This window comes from Gymnogyps californianus, chromosome 27 (genome assembly GCF_018139145.2).
Source record: "Gymnogyps californianus isolate 813 chromosome 27, ASM1813914v2, whole genome shotgun sequence".
In the NCBI taxonomy this organism is placed as follows: domain Eukaryota; kingdom Metazoa; phylum Chordata; class Aves; order Accipitriformes; family Cathartidae; genus Gymnogyps; species Gymnogyps californianus.
Genome location: NC_059497.1, coordinates 3,102,058 through 3,123,627, shown reverse-complemented (window position 1 = coordinate 3,123,627; position 21,570 = coordinate 3,102,058). Strand labels below are relative to the sequence as shown.

The 21,570-nt window shown below is 44.6% G+C and overlaps 2 protein-coding genes across 6 annotated transcripts in view; both read right to left on the bottom strand.

Annotated features, from left to right (window-relative positions):
* RBBP5 (RB binding protein 5, histone lysine methyltransferase complex subunit) overlaps window positions 1-19,737 on the bottom strand; it is a 41,351-nt gene extending 21,614 nt beyond the window's left edge. Inside the window, exons 1-14 of one of the 5 annotated variants that reach the window (XM_050911217.1) lie at window positions 19,688-19,737; window positions 19,478-19,503; window positions 19,189-19,361; window positions 18,651-18,791; window positions 17,994-18,156; window positions 17,421-17,530; window positions 17,123-17,242; window positions 16,678-16,831; window positions 16,497-16,568; window positions 15,778-15,895; window positions 14,904-14,973; window positions 14,561-14,790; window positions 14,064-14,258; window positions 8,819-10,683 (exon numbers count right to left, since the gene is read on the bottom strand). In XM_050911217.1, coding sequence (XP_050767174.1) covers window positions 10,655-10,683; window positions 14,064-14,258; window positions 14,561-14,790; window positions 14,904-14,973; window positions 15,778-15,895; window positions 16,497-16,568; window positions 16,678-16,831; window positions 17,123-17,242; window positions 17,421-17,530; window positions 17,994-18,156; window positions 18,651-18,791; window positions 19,189-19,361; window positions 19,478-19,503; window positions 19,688-19,706 — 1,620 coding nt within the window. In that variant the 5' untranslated portion in view covers window positions 19,707-19,737 and the 3' untranslated portion in view covers window positions 8,819-10,654. Of the gene's footprint in view, window positions 1-8,818; window positions 10,684-13,931; window positions 14,259-14,560; window positions 14,791-14,903; window positions 14,974-15,777; window positions 15,896-16,496; window positions 16,569-16,677; window positions 16,832-17,122; window positions 17,243-17,420; window positions 17,531-17,993; window positions 18,157-18,650; window positions 18,792-19,188; window positions 19,362-19,477; window positions 19,504-19,687 lie in introns of those variants that run through there. The other 4 variants (XM_050911218.1, XM_050911220.1, XM_050911221.1 and 1 more) reach the window with 4 other exon arrangements.
* Window positions 6,406-7,372, bottom strand: TMEM81 (transmembrane protein 81). The gene has a single exon (XM_050911222.1). The coding sequence runs from the start codon at window positions 7,192-7,194 to the stop codon at window positions 6,406-6,408; it is 789 nt and encodes a 262-aa protein (XP_050767179.1). The 5' UTR covers window positions 7,195-7,372.
* Window positions 19,738-21,570: the final 1,833 nt, after the last annotated feature.

Genomic DNA, 21,570 nt, shown 5'->3' with positions numbered 1-21,570 from the left:
AGTTATGCATTCACATGCGTTTCTTAGCCATAAGCAAAGTATTTCACTCTTTACTTCCTAAAAACCTCTATGGGAGGTATGCCAATGTCCGTCCTGCCATCCGCCTGAGCACTACCGATGGGGACTGCACTGCTGGTCCATTCACCAGCCCCGCTGCTGCTTCCACAGAACCAGATTCACTGCTATTTTGTAAAATGCTCTGAAATACCTAACTAGGAGAGATGTTTTACAAAACCAAGGGTCATTAAGAAAATTACCGCATTTCTAGTTATTTCCTTTATCCTGTGTGAGGCTTAGGGAATGCCTGCAGTAAACGAGATACTGAATAAATGAGCCAAAGGGAGAGGAAAAGCAGTACGTGAGAAGCAGCAGCGAGTGGGAAAGGGGGGAACAAGAATACAACACCCTGAGAGCTGCACTGTTCCATATATCCCCGCAGATCGCTGAACTGCTGCAGGCAACTGCAGGAAGTAAAAGAATTAACACAGATCAACGTGCAGAGGATGGAAGAGTCAGACCGCCCCATCTCCGTGCAAAACAAGCATATGGGGTTTGTTTTCCTCTTTGCTGCCATTCAAGTTCCAACAGTTAAGGCAATCTAGTTATTCAATTTAGATAAGCTTCAGTAGCTAACAGCAATTTAAACAGCTGCCTGTGCCTCACCATTCTGTTATTACCTCCTTCTTTCCAAGTGCTAATGCCATTAGCAAATTGACTTCCTCCCTCAAACAATCTGTCTGGCTTTAGCATGTACAATACTAATTGCTTCCTAATACTTAGGACCATCAGCAGGCAGCAGAAGTTTGTACCACAAAAAAACCCTCCAGCTGGGAACTGGTAGCACGCAGGGTTTGCGTGCAGTGCCTGCCATCCTCTCCTCCAGGTGAGGCAGACAAACTGGCCAAGTGTGAGAAAAAGAAGTTTAGGCACCATATTACCAATTCAGAGCAGAAAGAGACACTTCTTTTTCTGCAATTCAGCCAGTTATGTGGGGAAGAACAGGCACAGTGACTAAGGAAACGTGCATATTACAGGAAGAGACAGAAAGAAATGTAGGGATGGGGAGAGTATGCTGTTTCGAAGGGTCCTTGCTTCAGCTGCTTTCACTGACATCCCTGTACTTCCGACCTCCCCTGTTCCCTTTTTGTGACCTTTCTTTCCCTCAGCTCAGACTGCTCTCCCTTCCTTCCCCTCCATCCCCCAGCAGACCTGCTACGGTAAATATCAGCCAACATACTTTAGATTGCTACAAAACTCAAAAAGCATACAAGGAAAGTGCCATTTCGAACACCAACTATGCCAATAAGAGGCCCAGTCCCATTCTTTCTGACAGCTGGAGCCGCACTGTCCATCACAGCCCTCCATCTTAAAATAAGCATTAAAAAAAAAAATATTCATCTTTCCTGCTCCAGGCGTCTGGCTCCCCTCGAAAAAAAAAGGGAGGACATAATAAAAAGATGAAGGACCCCTTTGGCTCCCACTCTGACCTCCTCAGCTAAGCAGTGAGAAAATGGATTGTCCTGGACCTTTCATGTAATCTTTCTGCATTTCTAAAACACAGCTGCCCACAGGATGCAAGCTCCTGCATTTACATTACAAAGAGCAGAGAGGCTCTTCCAGATGGGACAGCTTCTCTTTGTTGATTTTAACCATTAGCTCCCAAACCAAGCATATGTCTGTTCCCGCTATTCAGAGAGTTCTTCAGCACAGAGGGGATCCCACAGCCTGCCCCAAACGCAACCGGAGGAGGTCTCATCCCATGCAGCAAAATGGACAGGAGAGCAGGCAGCAGCACACAGCTTCCTCTCTCCTGTGATGGGTCTCTCTCATTTACAAAGTTCAATTGCCCATTTCTTCATGTTCAGTAGGCAAAAAAAGCTCTGTAAATCAGGTGTGTGGAAAGTGCCTATTTCAGTTTTCATTAGCTATTTGTATTTTTGCTTATATCTATTAAAAAGGGTGGCTGCTCTTGGCACATGCTGGGATGTATGCTATAGGCACCTGCCACAGACACCCGTGGACAGGAGAGATCTGGACCAGCTGAATGCAGGCAGGCAGGCAGCAGGCTCCCGAGGAGGCTGAAACATGGGTGCATGCTGCACCCATGGTGCTGATGCTGCTGCTTCTTACAGGCTGTGGAAAGAGGAGAATTTCCTGGAGATGAGAAGAGTTTCGCAGGAGAGAAATCTAGGGCTTATTGCGTGCAGAGTTCGCTCACTGTGGTGTTAAATCTGGGCAAAAGGCTGAGTCACCGTGCTTCACCCTGCTTAGAAGAGGCTCACTGTGGTTTTAGTCAAGTTGATTAGAAGTAGGTTTTAAGATAAAAGAAGTCAGACAACCTAATGCAGGTATCAACAGGGCAACCAATAACAGTAAACCAATGCAAAACATGGAGTTTACTGTAACTTTTTTTCATACTGATCTTACAAGCACACTTGAGATACAGAGACGTGATTTCATTTCCCATCTCTGCAGCAGAATGAGGAAGCGATTAAGAGCCCTACCTATATGGATCTCTTTCCCCAATTTGGGGAGATACTGCTGAGCCTCTGAGCAGTTAATTCTGTAGTAGAGCTACCGGCTTCGGGGACAGGGGAGCTCTTTGGCAAGGCAAAGGAATTCTGCATTAAGAAAACATGAGATTAGTAAGTATGAATGGACTATTTTGCAATCCGCTCCCCTTCTAATCAGGTCAATGGAAAAGATCTCCAGAGCCAGCTCACAGGAGGTCCTAGAAATACTCCAGAGCACAGGGGAACAGATTACACTGGAAGTGCACAGACAGAAGTCTGCCCATGAGCCTCCCTGAATATCTGAAGCTGGAACCCAGACAGACTTCAGAGCAAGGAACGAGCAATGCCGCAAGGAAGAGAACTGCAGCAAATCGGGTTTAAATCTCTGCCTAGATGGGTATGTACAATGCGTTGCTCACGGTAACGAAATGTCTCCTAGAAAGCAGCAATAGCATAGCGTGCAAAGCACAAGGTCAGCCAACGTCTCTCGAAACTGGATTTCTAATCAGCTGCATGCACTAACCTTAAAACAGGCTGATCTAGCTCCTGCCTAGCACTGGTTCTTTGGTTTGGCCATTCAGACAATAACAAAAATACAGCCCTCAGCATGCCAAAGCACAGAGCCAGCCCCTCTCGCTGGGCTGGGGAGGGACCTGTTTGGTTTCTCCACAGGGCTTTCTTTCATTCCTTGCTGCCACAGGATTGCAACAGCGATAATGAATCTAATTACCCATTCCCTGCACCCTGTGCCACAGGAAAAGAAGAGTTAAACTATAAGGTATCTCATCCTATTTTGCCTCCATACCTTCCGAAAATCTTTTTCAGGCACCTCAGCCTTACATCATCAGGTTTGCTAAACCAGACTTAATGTTCCCTGTTCTCATTATATTTCTCTTTCAGGCATTAGCCTTCGTTCATCAAGATGAGCTGAGTTTCAGCAGCTGTTACTCCATCCCTGCAGCTCTCTCCAGTGTCTCTGGGAGCTTGGTAAGGCCACATCTCAGGCTGTTTACAGCAGTAGCAAGGAGAGCTTAAGGCAAGAGAGAAATCCTGCCATTGCTTATGGTTGGAGGATGCTTAGAGAGATGACTCATGCTCAGCCAGGGAGGATAGCCCCAAAGATATCTAACAGCTTGTGGTTGTTTGTTTTTAGGCAGAAAGCGAAAGCAGTAAAGGCGAAAGAAGAAAAGCAGGCATTTCTCCATCCCGTGTGGGACAGTGGCCTGGGCTTTACCGTCACCAGCATTCAGCCAGGTGAGAATTCAGGGCCTGATGCAGAAGCAGAATCAGCCCGTGGCTAGGAAGGTCCCAGCGCAGATCTCCAGACTACTTATGAACGACTTCCCCACCTAATATGAGTTAAGCGATTCCAGTTTCTGTGGCATAAGCGCAGAGGAATGCAGAAGATTTCAAGAACTCCTGGAAAGCAGATGCCACCAATACAGACCAATTTCCAGGGAACAAGAAATGCCTCACAGGTCAGGAGGCCAGGAGGAGGGCTGCAAGCAACGCAAACAGGACCAGCAACTCCCTAAGTGCCTTTGGGTTGGTGAAAATAGCACCCCAAGAGAGAAAGGGCTGCAGCACAGGGGTGAACTCTGCCTGCAGAGTGCAGCAAGTGGGGACAGAAATAAAGCCAGCAAGAACAAACCACCAAGCACAGGCCATAGACGTGTGCCCACCACCACACATCGCTGCCAGCTCAAAACAGCTTACGATTCCTCACCACGCGTGTCATTACAGGAGCTACACAAGCCTGCTGCAGGAAAAGGCTGCTGCAGGGTGTCTAAGCGACCCAGCTTGAGTGTCAGCAAAACCAAGGAGATGCAGTGAAAGCCCAGAGGGCAGAGCAGGGGATAACGGGAACAGATGGAGGCTGGCATGCGAAAGGAGCGAGTGGTACTTGAAGAAGCAACACAAGAACTGGCTGCTGAAGGACAGGGCCTTGAGAATCGCAGAAGAACAAAGCGGATTGACGACAGATGAGGACACTCTCAGCAAGCTGAAGACTGGGAAATACTGGAATAAGGCTCAGAGAAAGCAGCATGTGCTCCTAGCCAAGGAACAGAAACAGAGAAAAGCATTGCAGAGCCAGAGGGAACAGCCGAGCGAAGACAAAGCCAGCACTGAGCACAGGAGGAACTTCAGTGTTGTGGAGCTGAGTCAGAGGAAACTGATGAAGAACAGAAGTAAGAAGATCTTGTCCAACTGGATCACCATTCAGGAGCTTCTGACCCACAGGACCAGATCGCCAGACGGAAGAAGGACACACAGTCCCTTGCTGTCTGCCACAACTGTGTAGCAACCCTCCCGTCCCTTCCCAGAGGGTCGCCCCAGGCATCAGGAAGGGACAGCGCATCTTCCCGAAGGCATCTTCTGTCACGGCAGAATGGTTCCCCCCAACATTTCCAAACTTCTGTTGGTTATTGTGCCCATTAAAGCCTCCCGCAGAAGCAGGGAACTCAGTAGAACTACAAACTGGGAATTCAAGCCTGATGACAGGCTTGCTTCTCCACGCAAATACAGCTAGACAACCCCAGGGGCCACAGATCATTGTCCTGATATACTTATTACCTACTTCACTGTACGTGAAGATTTGGCTCGCTACATTTCAGTCTGATTTTTTTGTATAGGATTCTCTGCAAATAAGGCATTTACCTCCATATCCAACTCTTTCTATATTAAAGCATTTTTTTGTTGTTCTGCTAAAAAGAAAAAATAGTAGTATGCTTCAATGTTTTAATATTAGTCATATCATTATTTTCCCCAGAATTGGGTGTGCTATGCATTCCTGTACTTTAGTTCACAGAAAAAAAAAAAAAGGAAACAAACTTAGGAAATATAGTTGTTTACTGTAAAATAAGAGACAGAAAGTAGAAAGAGAAGGCACTTAATAGGTCCCTCTGTGGATTCTGCTACCAAGGGGGAAACAATACTCCCTACAGAGTTGCTGCATGTTTTATACTTAATAATCACCAGGAAAAATGAAAGATCCACAAGCCCACTGAACTCTTCCCTTCCTCCCCCTTTAAAGATTTTAGGAATGAGCTCAGCTCTGAGTCATGATTAAAAACACCCAGTTATGTTCCTAAGCAGCGGCGCTCAAATTGAAGATTTGCTTCTGCTACCCAGTGCTCCCTGCTTCGCTATTCTACACTACAAAGGAAACAGGGCAAGCTCCAAGCTACCGCTTGAAGATACTTTACAGTTTTTCCAGGCTCTAGTGGAAGGAAATAAATCTCTCTAGAGGAAGCAGGCAGTGGTGGTCCACCCCTCGTCTCCCCACTGCCCCACAGCTGAGACCGGACCACTTGGATCTGATGGAAAGGACACCAGACAGCCAGGAAACCTGGTTTGTAAGCCCACCTCGAAAGCGTCCTTACTTCTTTGCACCTCTTGCTGGAGAAACACCATCTACCAAACAGCGATCTGTGTCAGCTCACATCACCACAGAGTTCTCGGCAAAGCAGAAGAAATTTGAGGAAATAAGACAGGAACAAGGATCGCAAGTTATTAGTTAAATAAAAAACCCCCAAACACCTAGAGGTAAAATAAAGGCTCATTAGAGGAGCACAGCAAGGTAGTTAGCAGTGAGCAGTTTTCTGCAGCTCAGTGTCCTCTAACTCCCATCTGGACCATTCTGGATCAGGCTTTCACACAATGTGGAGGCAAACTGCCTTGCCCCATCTGGAGCTACTGTCTGCACTGCTCCATTAAGACTCAAGCTTTGGTTCTACAGTCCTGTACTAACTTAGCAGACTCTGAAGCTTAAGAAAATATTTGGTAATAAACTGTGTCAGCCAGAAAAAAAAAATTACAAACATTGCCATGAAATACTGCATCAATACTAATAAAGAGACAGAGACAAGAAATTGCATTAAATCTCAGTTCATTACTCTGCAGCTCTCCTTCTCAAAATCTTCTGCAAGAAGTAGAGAGCCATGCTCACCAAGACACCCGCTATCACTCCACTTCCAACTCCTACCAAGCATTCATAAAACAATTCTCCTTGCCAAAAGTGCTGCTGCTCCTGCACTTCTTCATGAGTGCTGTTTTCTGTGTTTCCTTCCTCCTTGTTTGCTGCTAACTTCTGTTCCCAAGTCAAGGATTTTTGAAAGTTCAGATCCACTAAGTCATTTTGGATCACTCTGACCCCAAAGTAGATCCTCTTGATGACTCTGAATGTCTTCAACATCTGCACGTCACATCGGTAAGTCCCTGCATCAGACTCCCTGGTAGGGGAAAATCTGATGACAGAATCGGGGTTTTTGAAAGGTTTGAACAGTATATCATTTGTGGTGACAAGGCCTTGAGCAAGCCTCCACGTATAGCTATAGGCTCGGCTACCAAAGCCGATTGCGTCCGAGGTCAGGCAGCTGAACTGGAAGGGTTTGCCCACAGGGACGGTGAAGTGGAGTAAGCCACAAACCCAGCTGGTCAGGCAGTCGGACCTGTGCAAGGTACAATTCCTCCTCTCTCCGGCGGGAGTGATCTCGCACATCTCCTCCAGTTTGAAGCCCAGCCCACACGTGACGCTGCAGGATGTGGCGTTGACCACAATTTTCGCTACAACTGATTTCAGCTCTGCTGGGATGGCAACTTTGTCAAAGGAAACTACCAATGGCAGATAGAAGGCATAAGGTAGTATCCCAACGATGTGGCTGTTCCCCAAGGTCTTCATATCGGGGATATCAATCAGACATGCTACTTTCTAAAGCCACACAAATTCAGTAGTCAAAAAACCACAAAATCATTCTTTGTACATCTTCAAACTTAGCATTTCTGAAATCCCACCAGCGACATCTTCAAGACCTAATCCCTCCATTAGGAAAAATCCTCCAACAAGACAGGCTTGAAGTACAACACTGCTAAAGAAGATGCAACACATTACTGTCGGCCAGAATGTGAATAGTGAATTCCAGTTCTTGTAACAAGGCAACACTACATACCAGCAAATGGGATCTATTTGATAATCTAAAAAAGATTAAGTCCTCCCTTCTCTGTAAGATTTTACATACCACTTTAGATGAATTTCCACTGTAAAAAAGTACTGTTCCAGTTTAATTTTCCGACCAAACTAAAAAGCAACATAGGTAATCATTACTGGAACCCTTAAAATAATGCTGTTGAGCATAAGGAAGTCATCATTCCTTATGCAGCACCTGCACAGTTCTGTCTTATATACGCGTATCCCAAAAGTACTCCCCAAATTACCAAGATCACGAGAACACGATTTCAACCTCTAGATAGTCTGATGGCACTGACATCCAAGGGAAGCTGAACAGTATTTTATCACTGATGATATCCATCTCTACGCAGGGCTCAGTGAAGTTGCTCACATCTCCGTGCGGCCGCGTTCCTGGGGGAGCGGTGCCGATGTCATAGTCCGGCTGCCCAGGTCAGAATGCAGCCCCAAACCTTCTGAGGGAGAACGAACTCCTCCCCTAAGTCTGAAGCCAAAGTGAGTCCTCTGAGATGAGGACTCAGCATAAAAGTATCGTATTAGGCTCCTGACATCCACTATCAGACTCAGAAGGGATTCAACAGCACTGGCCTCACGGCATCACTCAGAGGAGCTGCGAGCCTCAGCCCCGTGCTCTGTGTCATGTACAGCCACCGACTCTGACGAGAGATCTGAGCCAAAAATCTCCACCTTCAACTGATGCATCTGTAAAACAGAAACCACTCATATGCTGCCATTGCAGCAAAATGCTTGAAGAGGAGACATCCCAGTGTAATCTACCTAGTGCTCAAGCGTCCCAAAAGAATAATGCACTACTAAAAAAGTTCTGCATGAAAAAAATTGAAGTTACTTCCTTTTGATGGAGTAATTGAACTATGGTTAAGGCAGTTCAATAATCAGTGTCTCCTTACCAGCAATTGTATTATAAATTGCAGAAAGGATTTGGATTGCCATGTTCTTCAACAGCTCTGCTAATGAATATCCACAGTTCTCTTCCTAACAATCCTTAATTTATTAAAATGAAGACTTCTGAAGATCTAATATATGTATTTTCCATATTCAAATTCCCTGGAGGGGCACTCTACACCCAGCACGCTTTGTGTTCAGCTCCCCCTTCGCATGTCTGTCTCAGAGTGCCTAGGCTGCACGCAGGTATACAGGGCTTTCATTAAACTACAGATTTACTCCTCTCTCTTGAAAAGAGATCATCGACCAAGTGCCACACTAAAAAAACAACCAACCAAATAACAACACACCAGCTGTGGTGCAGGCACAATATGTTTGTGTTTGCAGCAGAGCTGTATTGTAGGATTCCTAAACATTGTCACAACATAAGCACGGAAGTATGGAAAAGCCAAGACTTACCCATTGACTTTAGGAAATAAAACATACCTCTTTATTTACAAACACAAAAACTAACATCACTGCTATATACTACCATCAAGCCAGTATCTGACAAATATTGTACAAAACTACAGATACCAAAAAATAAAATAAAAGATGGAAGAAAATAAACCAAGGACATATACACTGTACAGAGAAGTTTTAACAGAAATGAAGGCTGGAGTCTGTGGCAAATCATATGCTTTAAAACAATCTAAAGAACCATTGCCTGTGCATCTTTTAAAGCTTGTGGGGTCAGCCACACCACGTACGGGTGGATTTGACGTAACAGCGTTCCAGGAAAGATGTGAGTCATCCTACAAGCAGAAAGAACAAAGGAAACTAATACTGTACGCATGGGAATGAATTTGATTAAATGAAGCAGGCCACTGTACCAAAGCCGGAAATGAGAATACCAGTTTTAAAAAACCTTCTGATTTAAAACGTCTCCTCTCTTCCCATGCTTGTATCTCATGCAACTACAGCATACTTCCGACTGCAAATTAATAAATCTCTTTATGACTCCTCGTCTTGGTTTTTAATGTCTGCAGGATACTTTGAAAATTTAAATACGTAGTGATAATCTCAGTAATTACATCTGGGGGAAAACTGAAAGTAATTGCATAGGAACTATAAAAGTCTATAAAACAAGAGGCATTAGGAATGAAAACTTTCTTTTAACAGGTCTAGTACAGAGAGGTGTCAGGCTGTAGGTATTGGATAGAGAAAGCGTCTCTTCCCATTCCCACAAGGAAAATATTACAACCGTCTTTAAGGAATAAAAGGTTAAAGCATGGCTGGGAATGAGCTGTTAGCCTTCATCTTTCTTCCATTCTTGATCCAGAAGTGGGGAAAAAAAAAACCCTGAAAAACTACTGTTTCAGTTCAGAGAAATATTGGTTCTGTTTTTTCTCTAACTGCCAGTACCTACCAGCTAAGGAGGAAACCAGTTGTTTCTGGTAGGGCACCTCACAGGAAAGAGACAGAATAAAAACACTTGCAAGGACAGAAAGACCTGCCGACACAGCTTTTCATATCACAGGCTAGAAGAAAGCACATAAATTGAGTATTTTATCTGGAGCTACTTTCACTTGTTCCTTCTCCCGTAAGCAGAGTCATCCTTCATATCTAAAATATTCACAATATGAAGATTCATTCTTTGCAGACTTCAGAGGGTGTCTTGATTCTTCACCTTAGATCTCTATCCACTTGAGATGAAATCAAACCTGGCACATAATCAGCAGCAGTGTTTCACTAAGCATGTCAGCATAGAAGACCGCACTGAGCTAACAGAAAAGCTGATAAGGTAATGCAGCTGGCATAGAAGGACTTACAACTCACTGAAATGAAAATTAACAGCAAAGAAAGGGAAGTTTGCAGGATACACAGTCATACAGCATCAGGAATAAAAATACACACTTTGGGTATTCTTCAATCCAGGAACAAAAGAAAAAATATTTAAAAGACAATGGCTGATAAGCTCTGGAGTGGCAGAGTGTTAGGTACCAGCTCGCTTTAGAAATAGTTATACGTCAACACAAAGGCAGTCCAGTTAGTCTCTTTGCAAATCGCATGACCTGAGAGTCAGCATCTTACACTGTTCGATGAAGAGGCAGTTAAGGAGGAATGAAGGCCGTTTCCTCTTCCATATTCATTTCTTACAAAAGTCACTCCCTGAATCCATGAACAATCAGTCTGCTGTATTAGTCAGTCCACTCTGACCGAGCATTTCATCTCTTTTCCACATTACGGTGTCAATATAGGAAAGAATACAGGAAGATAAAGAAGAGTATCTTCATAACAATTCTGAGATTGCACCACCTGCTAAAGAGATCAAAGACAGGTGAAAAATAAGTAACCAGACCCAAACAGATGTTACCAGAAACCAGAGACCACCAAATATGGTAGCATTTCCAGAAAAAAAATGAGAGAAAACGAGATTTTCTAGATAAAGCCATTCTTTTCAGAATGAGATATAATCAACAAGATACTATCTATGACAAATTAAGATCTCCAGTATTTCTGCACTTGTATTTGAGATCACGTGCACAGGCATGGACAAGGTGGCTAAGGAACTGTGAGCTTTTACTCCACAAAGTTGCAAGCAAACTTACCTGGTGTAAAATTTTTTGATTCATCAATCCCAAAATCTCAGAGCAAAAGCACAACTGAAAACAACAAGTTCCACCTAAGTTTGAGTTAAACCAGATTGCCGTAAGATTTTATTCTAAAACTATAAAACAGATCAAGCTTCTCAGTTTGTTGATACTGAAATCTGACTTTGACACAGCAACTTTAAGAATAAGACATTTACTGCCAGACTGCAGAGCACAGTGACACAGACGCACGTGTACCAGGCTCCAAGTCCCAGCCATGCAGCTTGCAGAAAGACGCTGTACTATGGCATATCAGCAAACAGTTTCCAGAGGAGAAATGCTTGTTGTGTGACAGTTTTAGCGACTGATTAGTTACTTCAGAAAGCAACAGCACAAGGAACTAGCAGAATTAACAGCTTCATGCACAAGAGACAGAAAAGGCAGTCTGGCTTCAGGATCCCAGGCAGGTGTGGCCGTTTGAATTTGGAAGTGTGTATTTGCACGTGGTGGAACACCAGCAACCCCAAGAAAAAACTGGCTGCCCAAAATAGGAACTGTAAGTGCAAGCCGTAAAGAGAACAAAGGAAGACAGACATGAACTTCATGGACTAGAGGACTACTGTGAGTTTTGAAACATCCAAGTGACAGTTTCTTTCGGTGGACAATCTGTTCTTCTCATACCATGACTCTCACAGACACTTCCAACACTGGCTACTGGGATCTACCGCATGGACCTTTTAGATCCTAAGTCAACAGTATTGTAGAAGGGAGCACAACAACAGGTCCTAATGAGAGACAGAAGTCCATCGTAGCACTATGATTTGCCTATAGCTCAATCAAGCTACAGAATACCATCATGGAAAAATACTTTAAAGTGCTTACAGGCAACAGAGACTAAAAGTAAATTTTAGAAAGCTCTACCACCTCCAATAGATGGGCAAAGTAAGTAGGGAACTTGGGTCTAAACCTATTTGTTCGTGAGAAAAGAAAATTTCCATTTTGCAGTGTCCAAAAACTAAAGCTAACTGTAGTGGCGCAGGTATGCACATCCCAAGCTCAGCAGCAGTAAAATTCCACTGTTGTCTTTTATAGCAAGTCAGACTATATTATAACAACTGCATGGGAGCATTACAAGCAAAACCACGCAAAAATCCTCCCAAATACGGCTCTGCAAGGATGTGTAAAAAAACAACAAAGGAGTCTGTCTAGAATGTTGCTTCATTTGAAACATGTTAGAGGAAACGGGAGTATTATTTTCCCAGCTCTCAGAACAGACCGACACAATAGTGAACACAAGCTGCAAGAAAGCACACTGAGATCTGTCTACAAATGTAGATCAAGCAAACTAGTACAAGTTGATAACAAAGTTACATAAACATATCTTGAAAAAATTGAACAAAAATACTTGCTATTAAAACTACTTCTCTGAAAACAGACTGCTTATACAGCTACTTAAACATGGAAAAGTCAAAATATCCAGCATTGTTTTTTTGAAGCAAACGATGACTGAAATTCGTTTTGGAAGCCACATTGTTAAGTTTCCAGTGCACGATCCTTTCTCATTTATATCCTTTTACATATGGTCATGTTAATTAGCAGCATGATAAGAGAAAGCAACCAACAGGCCTGCTGATGAAACTAACAGTTATACTCATTTGGTCTTCAAAGCGGTCTTGTCCATCCAGCATGGTACAACAGAGTGGTCAGGATGTGTAACAGATGCCAGCAAAGACACCTGAGGATCCACACAATCCAGATAATTCCTTACTGTCATACTTTACAACATACTGGATGCCCCCTAATGACTTGAGAAGTCAAAAGAGAGTCACCCTGTCCGCTAAATCTGACACTAGAAGCTGATCAGTACCTCTCAGGCTACAAACAAGGTCTAAGGATATTCTCGGCTGTTTAATTTCTGGATTTTGCAAGGCGCAGTGCAAAAGGATTAAATGGAAGCCCAGAAAACATCCACCACGTTTTTCCATGGATAGACTAAGTTTCTTTTGACCCATTCCCTTTTTCTGCAAATAGCAATTATCAGTACTAGTACAAGCAACACAACAGGAGCTGAGCAGGAAGGACAATGAGCAAGGTGGGTAGCATAGGACCAGCAGTGAGGGAAGGAAGAGGGGGGGAAATAAAATCACTTCTGTACAGTTTAAAATCCACAGCAGCAGCTGCTGAGTTCAAGGAAATGCAAAATTTGATATACCAATTCCATTGTGTCTTTGAAACCGTTTATATATCAACCCTCAGTTCTTCATTACAATCTAAAAAAAAATGAGTCCACCCCACTTAATCCAAACATGTGCCTTCTTTACTGCGCTTGAATGAACTTTTCCCAACTAAGAAGCTGAAATAGCAAACGAGACAGATGGGAAACACTCAGTCTCTCTGAGACTAAGTCTGGGCCCCAACAAAGGTGACTGCAACAGTCCTGTTTTAGTACACAACCAACAAAATATGACAAAAAAAAAAAAAAGAGGGGGGAGAAAAGTCCACCAAAACCTATCCTCATTTACAGCAACTGTACTTTCTGGAATTTAATGAAGGCTGCTGCATAGCTAGGAATAGAAAATTCAGCTCCTGAATTTTATGTCAGGGTTCGTTTATCAAACGGACCATTATTGATGCTCCATTTCCTAGTTCTGCTTACAGAACTTTTCCATTCTTCATCACTCTGCCTAGTATTGACGGCACAAAACATCAGTTTGAGCTTCAGAATCCTTCTCTATTTACATTTTTCCCCCTCAAAATCGACCCACCAAAACCAAACATTATTACTGTTTATGTAAGAGCTGATAGAAGTTATCAAAAAGATTAAAGTTATCAAAACATTTTTTGCTTTTGAAAGGGTGCTCAATCTCTACTAAAAACCCTACATGCTCTTTATATGCAGTGACACGGGCATGGATATCAGTTTTATTACAAATATTGAACGCACTTCCACTTAAAAAAATGTAAAATTTTGCCTATCCTTGACAGCAGCTAAACATTTAGTGAGCAAGTGCCATTTGGGAAGATAAAACGCTATGACTATATTAAGTCAGGGTCTGTACAAAGCAAGGCCACCAAGCAAGCCAACGACGCTCACGCTGGGTTCCTTACCTGTCAAAGGCTGTCCCAGCTCCGCCTGCACTTTACCCTTCGCTGCTCCTTCCAGAGGTAAAGCACCTCTGTCCCCTTTGTAGAGTTTCGGTTTAAATGGAGAATCTTTGTCTTTACCTTTTGATCCTTTAGGCCTGCCTGCTTGCTTCTTCTTGGATTTACCATCTCCCTTCACACCCAGCAGCGGATGGACTTCTGTGGAGAGACAACGTGTTACCAAAGTGAATTATCCCTACGATGCTTATATCAGCACATACAGCCCTTGGTGTTAGATACAAACAGCATTAAAAATTTACAGTTTCAGGATGCCTTTACTCATTCCGAGCGAATGTGCAGAGTTGGTGGCTATTAATAACTGTTTTAAGAAGTGACTTCAAAGGAAGAAGAAAATTAAGGAGCGACCTTCTGAACTTCTGATCTTCAGACAAAGCTAAGGCAAAACTAAAAACCATCTCAGATGCAGAATAGGCACTAAAACAATGGCAGTTTCTACGCACCATCATTAGGTACTCCTTGTAGTTCAATGTTGGTGGTTTTGGGCTTCTTCTTTGGTGCCTGAGGTCCATCAGAGGAAGACTGCCTCTTCTTCTCAGAACCTATGGCCTCATCAGTTAACGAACTCTGAACCGCGTCTGGTGGAGGTCCATAGGGGTTTTCTTCCGGATCTTCAACTTCAGGAGCAATGGGTAAGTAAAGCAGAGCCTTGGAGTCCTCCAGTTCTTCATCGCTGTGAAGGAAAAAAAATTGCTTTCATTTCAACTAGGGGTTATTATAGCACATTAGACAGGGAATATTAGTGATACATTTTGTATTCATACTTTAAACAAAATATTCTTTCACCTGCTACAGAAGGCAGCAATGGGATCCACACTAGTTACATCCACTTCTTCATCTTCCGCAGCATCAGCACCTGAGAACCAGGGAAAAAAGACAAATTAAAGACAGTAAGGAAAAGACCAAATTACTTAGAAAGAAATGGGACTGACTGTGCTTAAATGTCTAAGCATGCAGAAGGCAGAATGAAAGCAGAAAACAAACCTAAAGTACTTCCTCTTAAATCCACCAGGCTTTTATTTTATTGTTCTATGTTCTAATACAGACCTATTGCTACAAAACACCAGTAATAAAGCTAGATAAAAGATTTAAAATCTTCTACATGTTTTGTTGTTTTCACTAAACCAGCGCTAAATCTGATGAAATTTATTTTAATGCTTAATTCCCACAAGCCAATGTTACACTTGAATATTAGAAACTGCTAAACAACAATTAATCTAAATATCAGAAGCGCTGCAAAGCCTGGTAATGAGGAGAGCTCTGCGGTATGCTGGGAATAATCCCTATTTCTTTCCACAGTTTAACCGTAGCCTTTCCCAGTACACAATTTTTTGGCACCACCAAGCGGCCAGGTTGCGCTGCTATTGATTCAGATTCAGCACTGCTTCTGTTGAGAGGAAGCCTGTACAACGATACATGTCTATTTGCTACCGCTTTCTGCTTAAACATGTATTGGAGAGGGGAGGCATTTCGAAAAAAATGTTGCATGTCAATTGGCAGGAATCATATTCGTTGTGTTAGTTCATGCATCTTCATTTATCCACTCGTGTTTTGTCATTTAACACCCATGTATGCTACCGTGACTAGTTTTAATTTTTACTACGGTCATGTAGTCAGACTACAAACTATTTGCTACACAGAAACATGGTTTATGCAGTACCTGTCTGTTCTGGTTCACTCTTATCCTCATCTTCAATGTCAAACTCTGATTCTCTCTCTTCATATTCTACATTTTCATCCAGCTCTTTGAAGTCAGGTGCAAAGGCACTCCAGTTTTCCTAAACCACAAATTCGAAACGATTTTTACCTTATGCAAAGGAACAGCAGCCGTAGTGAGGACTCATGCAATTACAATCTCATTCTGCATTAAAATCCCCCAAGCCACACACAAGATCACCAAAAAAAAAAAACCAAAACAAAACCAGAGGAAAAAAATCAAGCCTCATTTAGGTCCGCAGTCACACGCCGTATTAGGAACTGCACGAGTTCCTACTGAAATACAACATTGTAATATTCCTTAAATATTGCAATGTACGTCATAAAACAAAGCTGTATGTTCACATTTAGCCACTCCAGTTTTGACTCGCTCACTCAGATTTCCTGTACTTAAACACCACATTCAGAAGGACACCATTCCCACATAAAACGTCCCTGTGATGATATTTAAGACTTAAGGCAAAGCTTAACTAGTTCAGCAACTGAAGTGTAAGTACCCTCCGCACTTTCAACAAGATGGCAAACATATGTCAAGTTAGGCAGGTGAACCTAAAAAGCTTGTTGAACGGGGATTTAATAAAGGATTTCAACATGCAACCATTCAGTCTGCTAGGATGGAGACCACTGGGGAATCCTCTTAAGGAAATGATCTAAAACGCTTACCACTTGATTCTGAGCCCATATTGACACAACACCACTTGAAATAGAAGCTATGATCGGTCGGACAGGATGCCACTAGATTTATTTGAAAGAGAAAAAAAGATGAGCTTAGTTGGTAAATGGAATTAAGAAAGCTTAGTTTTCAAAATAACAAGAAACGAGTAATAGCAGACAGTTTTCTTACTGCTACATCCAAGAGCAGCTCTCCTCTGGTCCCGTGGAGGATTTTCACTAGGTTTCCAATACTCTTCTCCCAAATGTACAGGGCATGCTGTCGCGCTGAACCTGCCACTATATATTCACCATCACCAGAGAAACAGCACTTCTTCCACGGTGTCCTGCGTGCAAAGACAGCATCACAAGTTAAACAGTTAAAGAGCAGCACAGTATGGAGGATGGAAGACTGCAGAGTGGCCTCGTTCTTCAGACTGAGATCTTACATACTGCCATCCACAAATAATATTTAAACTTCAAATCAAATTGTGACAGACAGGTTTCAAATGAAAACATCTGTCCGTTACGCTGAATAAGATGCTGAACTACCCTTCATCCAGAGACTCCCCTGAGTGCCGAGCACACAAACCTCACCTTTTCAAGTGAGGCTGACCTGCCATTCTGCTGCCTCTTACCTGTTCACTAAATCCTGCAGCTTCTGCATCGGTTCAGGCTCCCCATCTCGTCCACAAGTTAGAATTTCACGGCCGTCGTACACCCTGATTATCCGGTCAGCTGTGTTTATTAAAAAGCAGCTGTAGGAAGGAGGGCACAGAACATGCACTGCATTAGAAGACTAAAAAAATAAAAAGAATCAGAATATGTTCCATGAAAGAATTGTGAGGGTTTTTAAGACCTTGTATGCTCTGTCAATCTACCCTATACTTTTCAATTCATCTTTAAAGATACCACTTGATAGGTGAAGTAACTCACCTTCCTTTCCGAGCAAATTCAATCGATTTAATAGCTGTGGTGTTGCTGGTTCCAGTTGTCACTCTGAAGGAAGCAACAAGATCCTGAGTGTCTGTTTTTAAGACCAAGATCTGAAGATTAAGGAGACAGAAGGCAATCAGCATCTTCATTATAACTTGCTCCCCTTTTGGCACCTTTCACATCAGCTACTAACCCTGACAACAGAAGCCTCAGCAATCTACACAGGAATAGTTGGGATTCTGCAACTGTAGTTCTACTACAGTTTCTGCGACCATTCTGCGACATAAACATTGGTTTATTTACACTGGAAAAGGATCCAACAAATATGGTCAAAGACAACAGCAACACAAAGACCTAACTCGGGCAAAGATTACAGTCTGGAGATGTTCGAAGATAAAGTGTGATGCTTTATTCACAAGATCATATCAACGCAATATCAATTATCCAAGAGACATTCAGGAAGCCTTATTTGTATATTAAAACAAAGAACGCAACACAGAAACGCTAAGTATCTTGATAAAGACAGGAAGTAATCTAAGCTATTGCATCCAGTGCCGCCTGCTGAAGTCTCACCTTCCCCTTGGCATTGCCCGTATAAATGTATTCCCCTCGCCTGTCAAAGGAGGCCACAACATTGAGATCAGAATCATCATCCACAGGCAGGACAACATGTTTGGAGTCTGACAGCGTTAGCATCACCGGTGCCGACTTCATGGGACAAACCAAAACTCTGTTTCTGCAAAGCAGAAGAAGAAAATTTAGTAGTTTCTTCTCTGGAAAAGAATTTCCACGCTTAGAAGCAGAAAAAAATCTCAGTCTATATCAAGAAATACAGAATACCTCTGTATTTTTATTATCTTATTTCATCTTTGTTACTTTAATTGCAAAATGACGTTAAGCTGCTGTCTACTTTCATTTCCTTTCTTTCTCTGGAAGCTTCTCCAAGTTTATGCAGTAACTTGTAAACTCAATGAGATATTTCCACACACATTTCCAAGAATCATTCTCTTGTTTACTCTCCTCCTGTCCTGATATTTTCATAATAAAAAGAGCCACAACAAATCCATTTAGGGTCCTAATCACAAGACGATACACCAAAATAATCTATTAGATTTGGAAAAAATCACTTTGCAAACTGCAGTAAAAAATTTTTAATAATCATTAGCTCTAACAAAATGAGATCAGTTCTACCAAAATGAGAGCATTCAACCCTTTTTTCACAGGACTTACTGGTCTCGAGGGTGGTACTGAACTTTCAAGATAGGCGAAGGAAATCGAAATCTCTGGTCGCAGTCTCCAGAGAGCACATCCCACTGCGACACAATGTTATCGGTCGAAGCACTCACCAGTTTGTGGCCATCTCGACTCCAGCTACAGTAACGAGAGGCAGTTCAAGTAAAAGTTACTCCTTAAATGCATAAAACGTACACCCACAGTTTAAAATTATCAGATATAAATCTGTTAGTGTGAAAAGTAACCTAACATCCAGAAACTTAATGGGTATAACACATTTCCAAACTCTTTTAAAGGAAACTATCCTAAAATGGAACTGAGTATCCCGCAACGGGCTGGCATGTCAGCTATCAAGACCCCCAGGTGTTAAGCGCTGTCAGGGTACTGGAGCCCCTGATGCTCAGCAAACACAGGCACGCACAAATTCCAACAAAAATGAGAACGGCCTTTCGCACCGGGTGCTTAAGCTACGAGCTCAATTACGACGAAACACCGAATTCGGTTGTTCTGAGAACAAACCCTAGCCTTTTCTCACCACAGCGAGCAGACGGGGTGAATGTGAGCGCTTATGATCTTGGCGATGCCCCTGGTCAGGAAGTCCCAGATGACGATGCGCCCGTCGTTGCAGCCCACGGCGAGCAGCGTGCCCCAGCGGTTGAAGGTGCAGGTCAGGGCCATGCTGATGCAGTCCAGCGTGCCATCGGCCTCCTGAGGGGAGAGGGCAGCGGAGGGGACCCGTCAGGCCGCCGCCGCCCTGGCCGCCGAGCCGCTCGCAGCAGCCGGCGGGACGAGGGGCAGCCCCGCGGGGTGGGGAGGACGTTTACCTCGGGGTAGTTCTGGCCGAAGGACTCTGCAACGAAACGCAAAGACAGCGCTTGAGTGAGGCGCGGCCGCTGCCCCCGCCACCCGCTCCGGCTGACCGCGCTGCGCCGCTCCCCGCCGGTGGGGCGGCGGCTCGACGCCCGCCTACTAGACGGGCCCCGACCCCGGCCCGGCCGCCCCCGCCCCGCCCGGCCCCCGCGCCCCGGACCCACCGAGCAGCTCCAGGTTCATCGCGGCCGCCGTCCCGCTCCCTCCGTCCGCGTCGCTGAAGGACCCCGCTGGGGGCCTGCGCTGCGCCGCCCCGGCGTTCGCCTGACGAACCCCGGCTCCCCTCCTCCTCCAGCCCCGCGGCCCACCGCCACCCTCACAGCCCGGCCTCGACCCGACCCCCGCCCGCCGGGCCCAGCGCTGCCCCCTCCCCACGCGGCGGAGGGGCTCGGGAGCGCGGCGGGACTCAGGCAGCGCGGAGGGCAGCCCGGCGCCTGCGCGCGGAGGGTTCCGGGCGGGCCCCGCGGCCGCACGCCCGAGGTTCCGGGGCGCGGCGGGCGGCGGTCCCGCGGCGGCGGAAGAAGCACCGACAGCGGCGGGCAGCGGCCGTTCACAGCAGCTTTATTGTGCAGCGCCCGGTAGGCGAAGGCTGAACTCACGGTCGCGTCTCTTACAACACACGGAGTGCAGGGGGACGGGGGTTGGGGTTAGTACCGCGCGGGTCGGATACAAAAAAATAACAACAACAATAATAATAATAAAATACAACGGTTGAGCTCGGTCGTTCCGGTTATTGCACTTTCTCGTACGCGCTCGGTAAGCTTGTTACATTTTCCTATAACGCCGTAACACACACGAGGCCTGGCCCCCGGCGGGGCCGCGCTCCCCCCCCCCGGCCACGCACGCGAAGCTGCTGGAAGAACATTTAGTGCTATTTTATTTTTAAGCCCCGAGGGAGGTTGAAGCAGATGAAGGGCCGCTTTCTCCTGAAAAGGATAGTTCTGCTTTAGGGGGAAAAAAAAAAAAAAAGAAAAAAGTTACTTTTGTAACTTATTTAAGCTAAAATTAGCGGGGCCAGGGAAGGCGGGGGGCTCCTCTCCCCTTCCCCAAGTACCGCACCAGTGCGGCGCAGGCTCCCATGGGTGGGATGGGGGAGAGCCCAGCCAACCCCCCTACAGGTAAACACCACACCTGCTTTTCAGTCCCAAAACATGGCATTTAGTGTAAGTAACAATCCTCTGAATTAAGCTAAGTACCTGGGGCTTCAAGACACCCAGTAAGTGCCCCGCAGACCTCTGCTCTGGCAGCGAGACGCAGCAAAAGCCGCATCACTCTGCCAGGCTGCCGCAGCCCTCCAGACCATTCCTCACCCCGTATGGTACGAGTGCATTTTCTCCCAGCTCGTCCCATTAAGTGTAGCGTGAAGGAAAGGCTTAAAACAGCTGGGGGGTCTGCAGCGCAGAGGCAAGTTCCTAGCACCTCTCAGGCTGTACTTGAACCTTGCAATGACCTAGTGACTCTTCTGGCAGAGCCACCTCAGCATGTAAACCTCACACCAGTGACCTTTGTAAACAAAGCTTTTTTTTTTTTTTTTCCAAAAATCATTTTAGGCCTGATCTCCACTTTAGGCTTACAGGAATGGAGAGGGGAGGTTTAATTCCTCCTCACTGGTCACAGAAGTCAGCCTCAGCCTCTGGGATTTAGCTTGTTCTGAGTGGCAATGATCACATTATTGGAACAGCATGTCGCTGGTTTGTGACAGCAGAAGCCAGTCCACTACCTGGTTACATGTGGTACATTGTACGATGCACGAGTTAAGTACCCTTTTACAACATAAGATTAAAACATACCGTAACAAACATCTTCAGTAGATTGAGGCGATAAAGGTAGCCCTACCTGGGAGAAGAGTACCTGCTCAGTCTCACTGCACCAGGCTCAGAGGTGTTTGACTTCAGTACCACTTCCAATTTACAGTCTGTGGAATCTTTTAACAAAGTAATTATTCACCTTGTTTTCCTTGCTCTAATGGGGGGAGAAGATAAACAGGGTGTGTGAAATCTCTCAAAACAAGTTCAGTCAGGCAGACTTTATACCCAATGGAAAAAAA

Excerpts from the sequence above, each read along its gene's own strand:
- TMEM81 (XM_050911222.1), bottom strand. The coding sequence starts at position 7,194 with ATGAAGACCTTGGGGAACAGCCACATCGTTGGGATACTACCTTATGCC.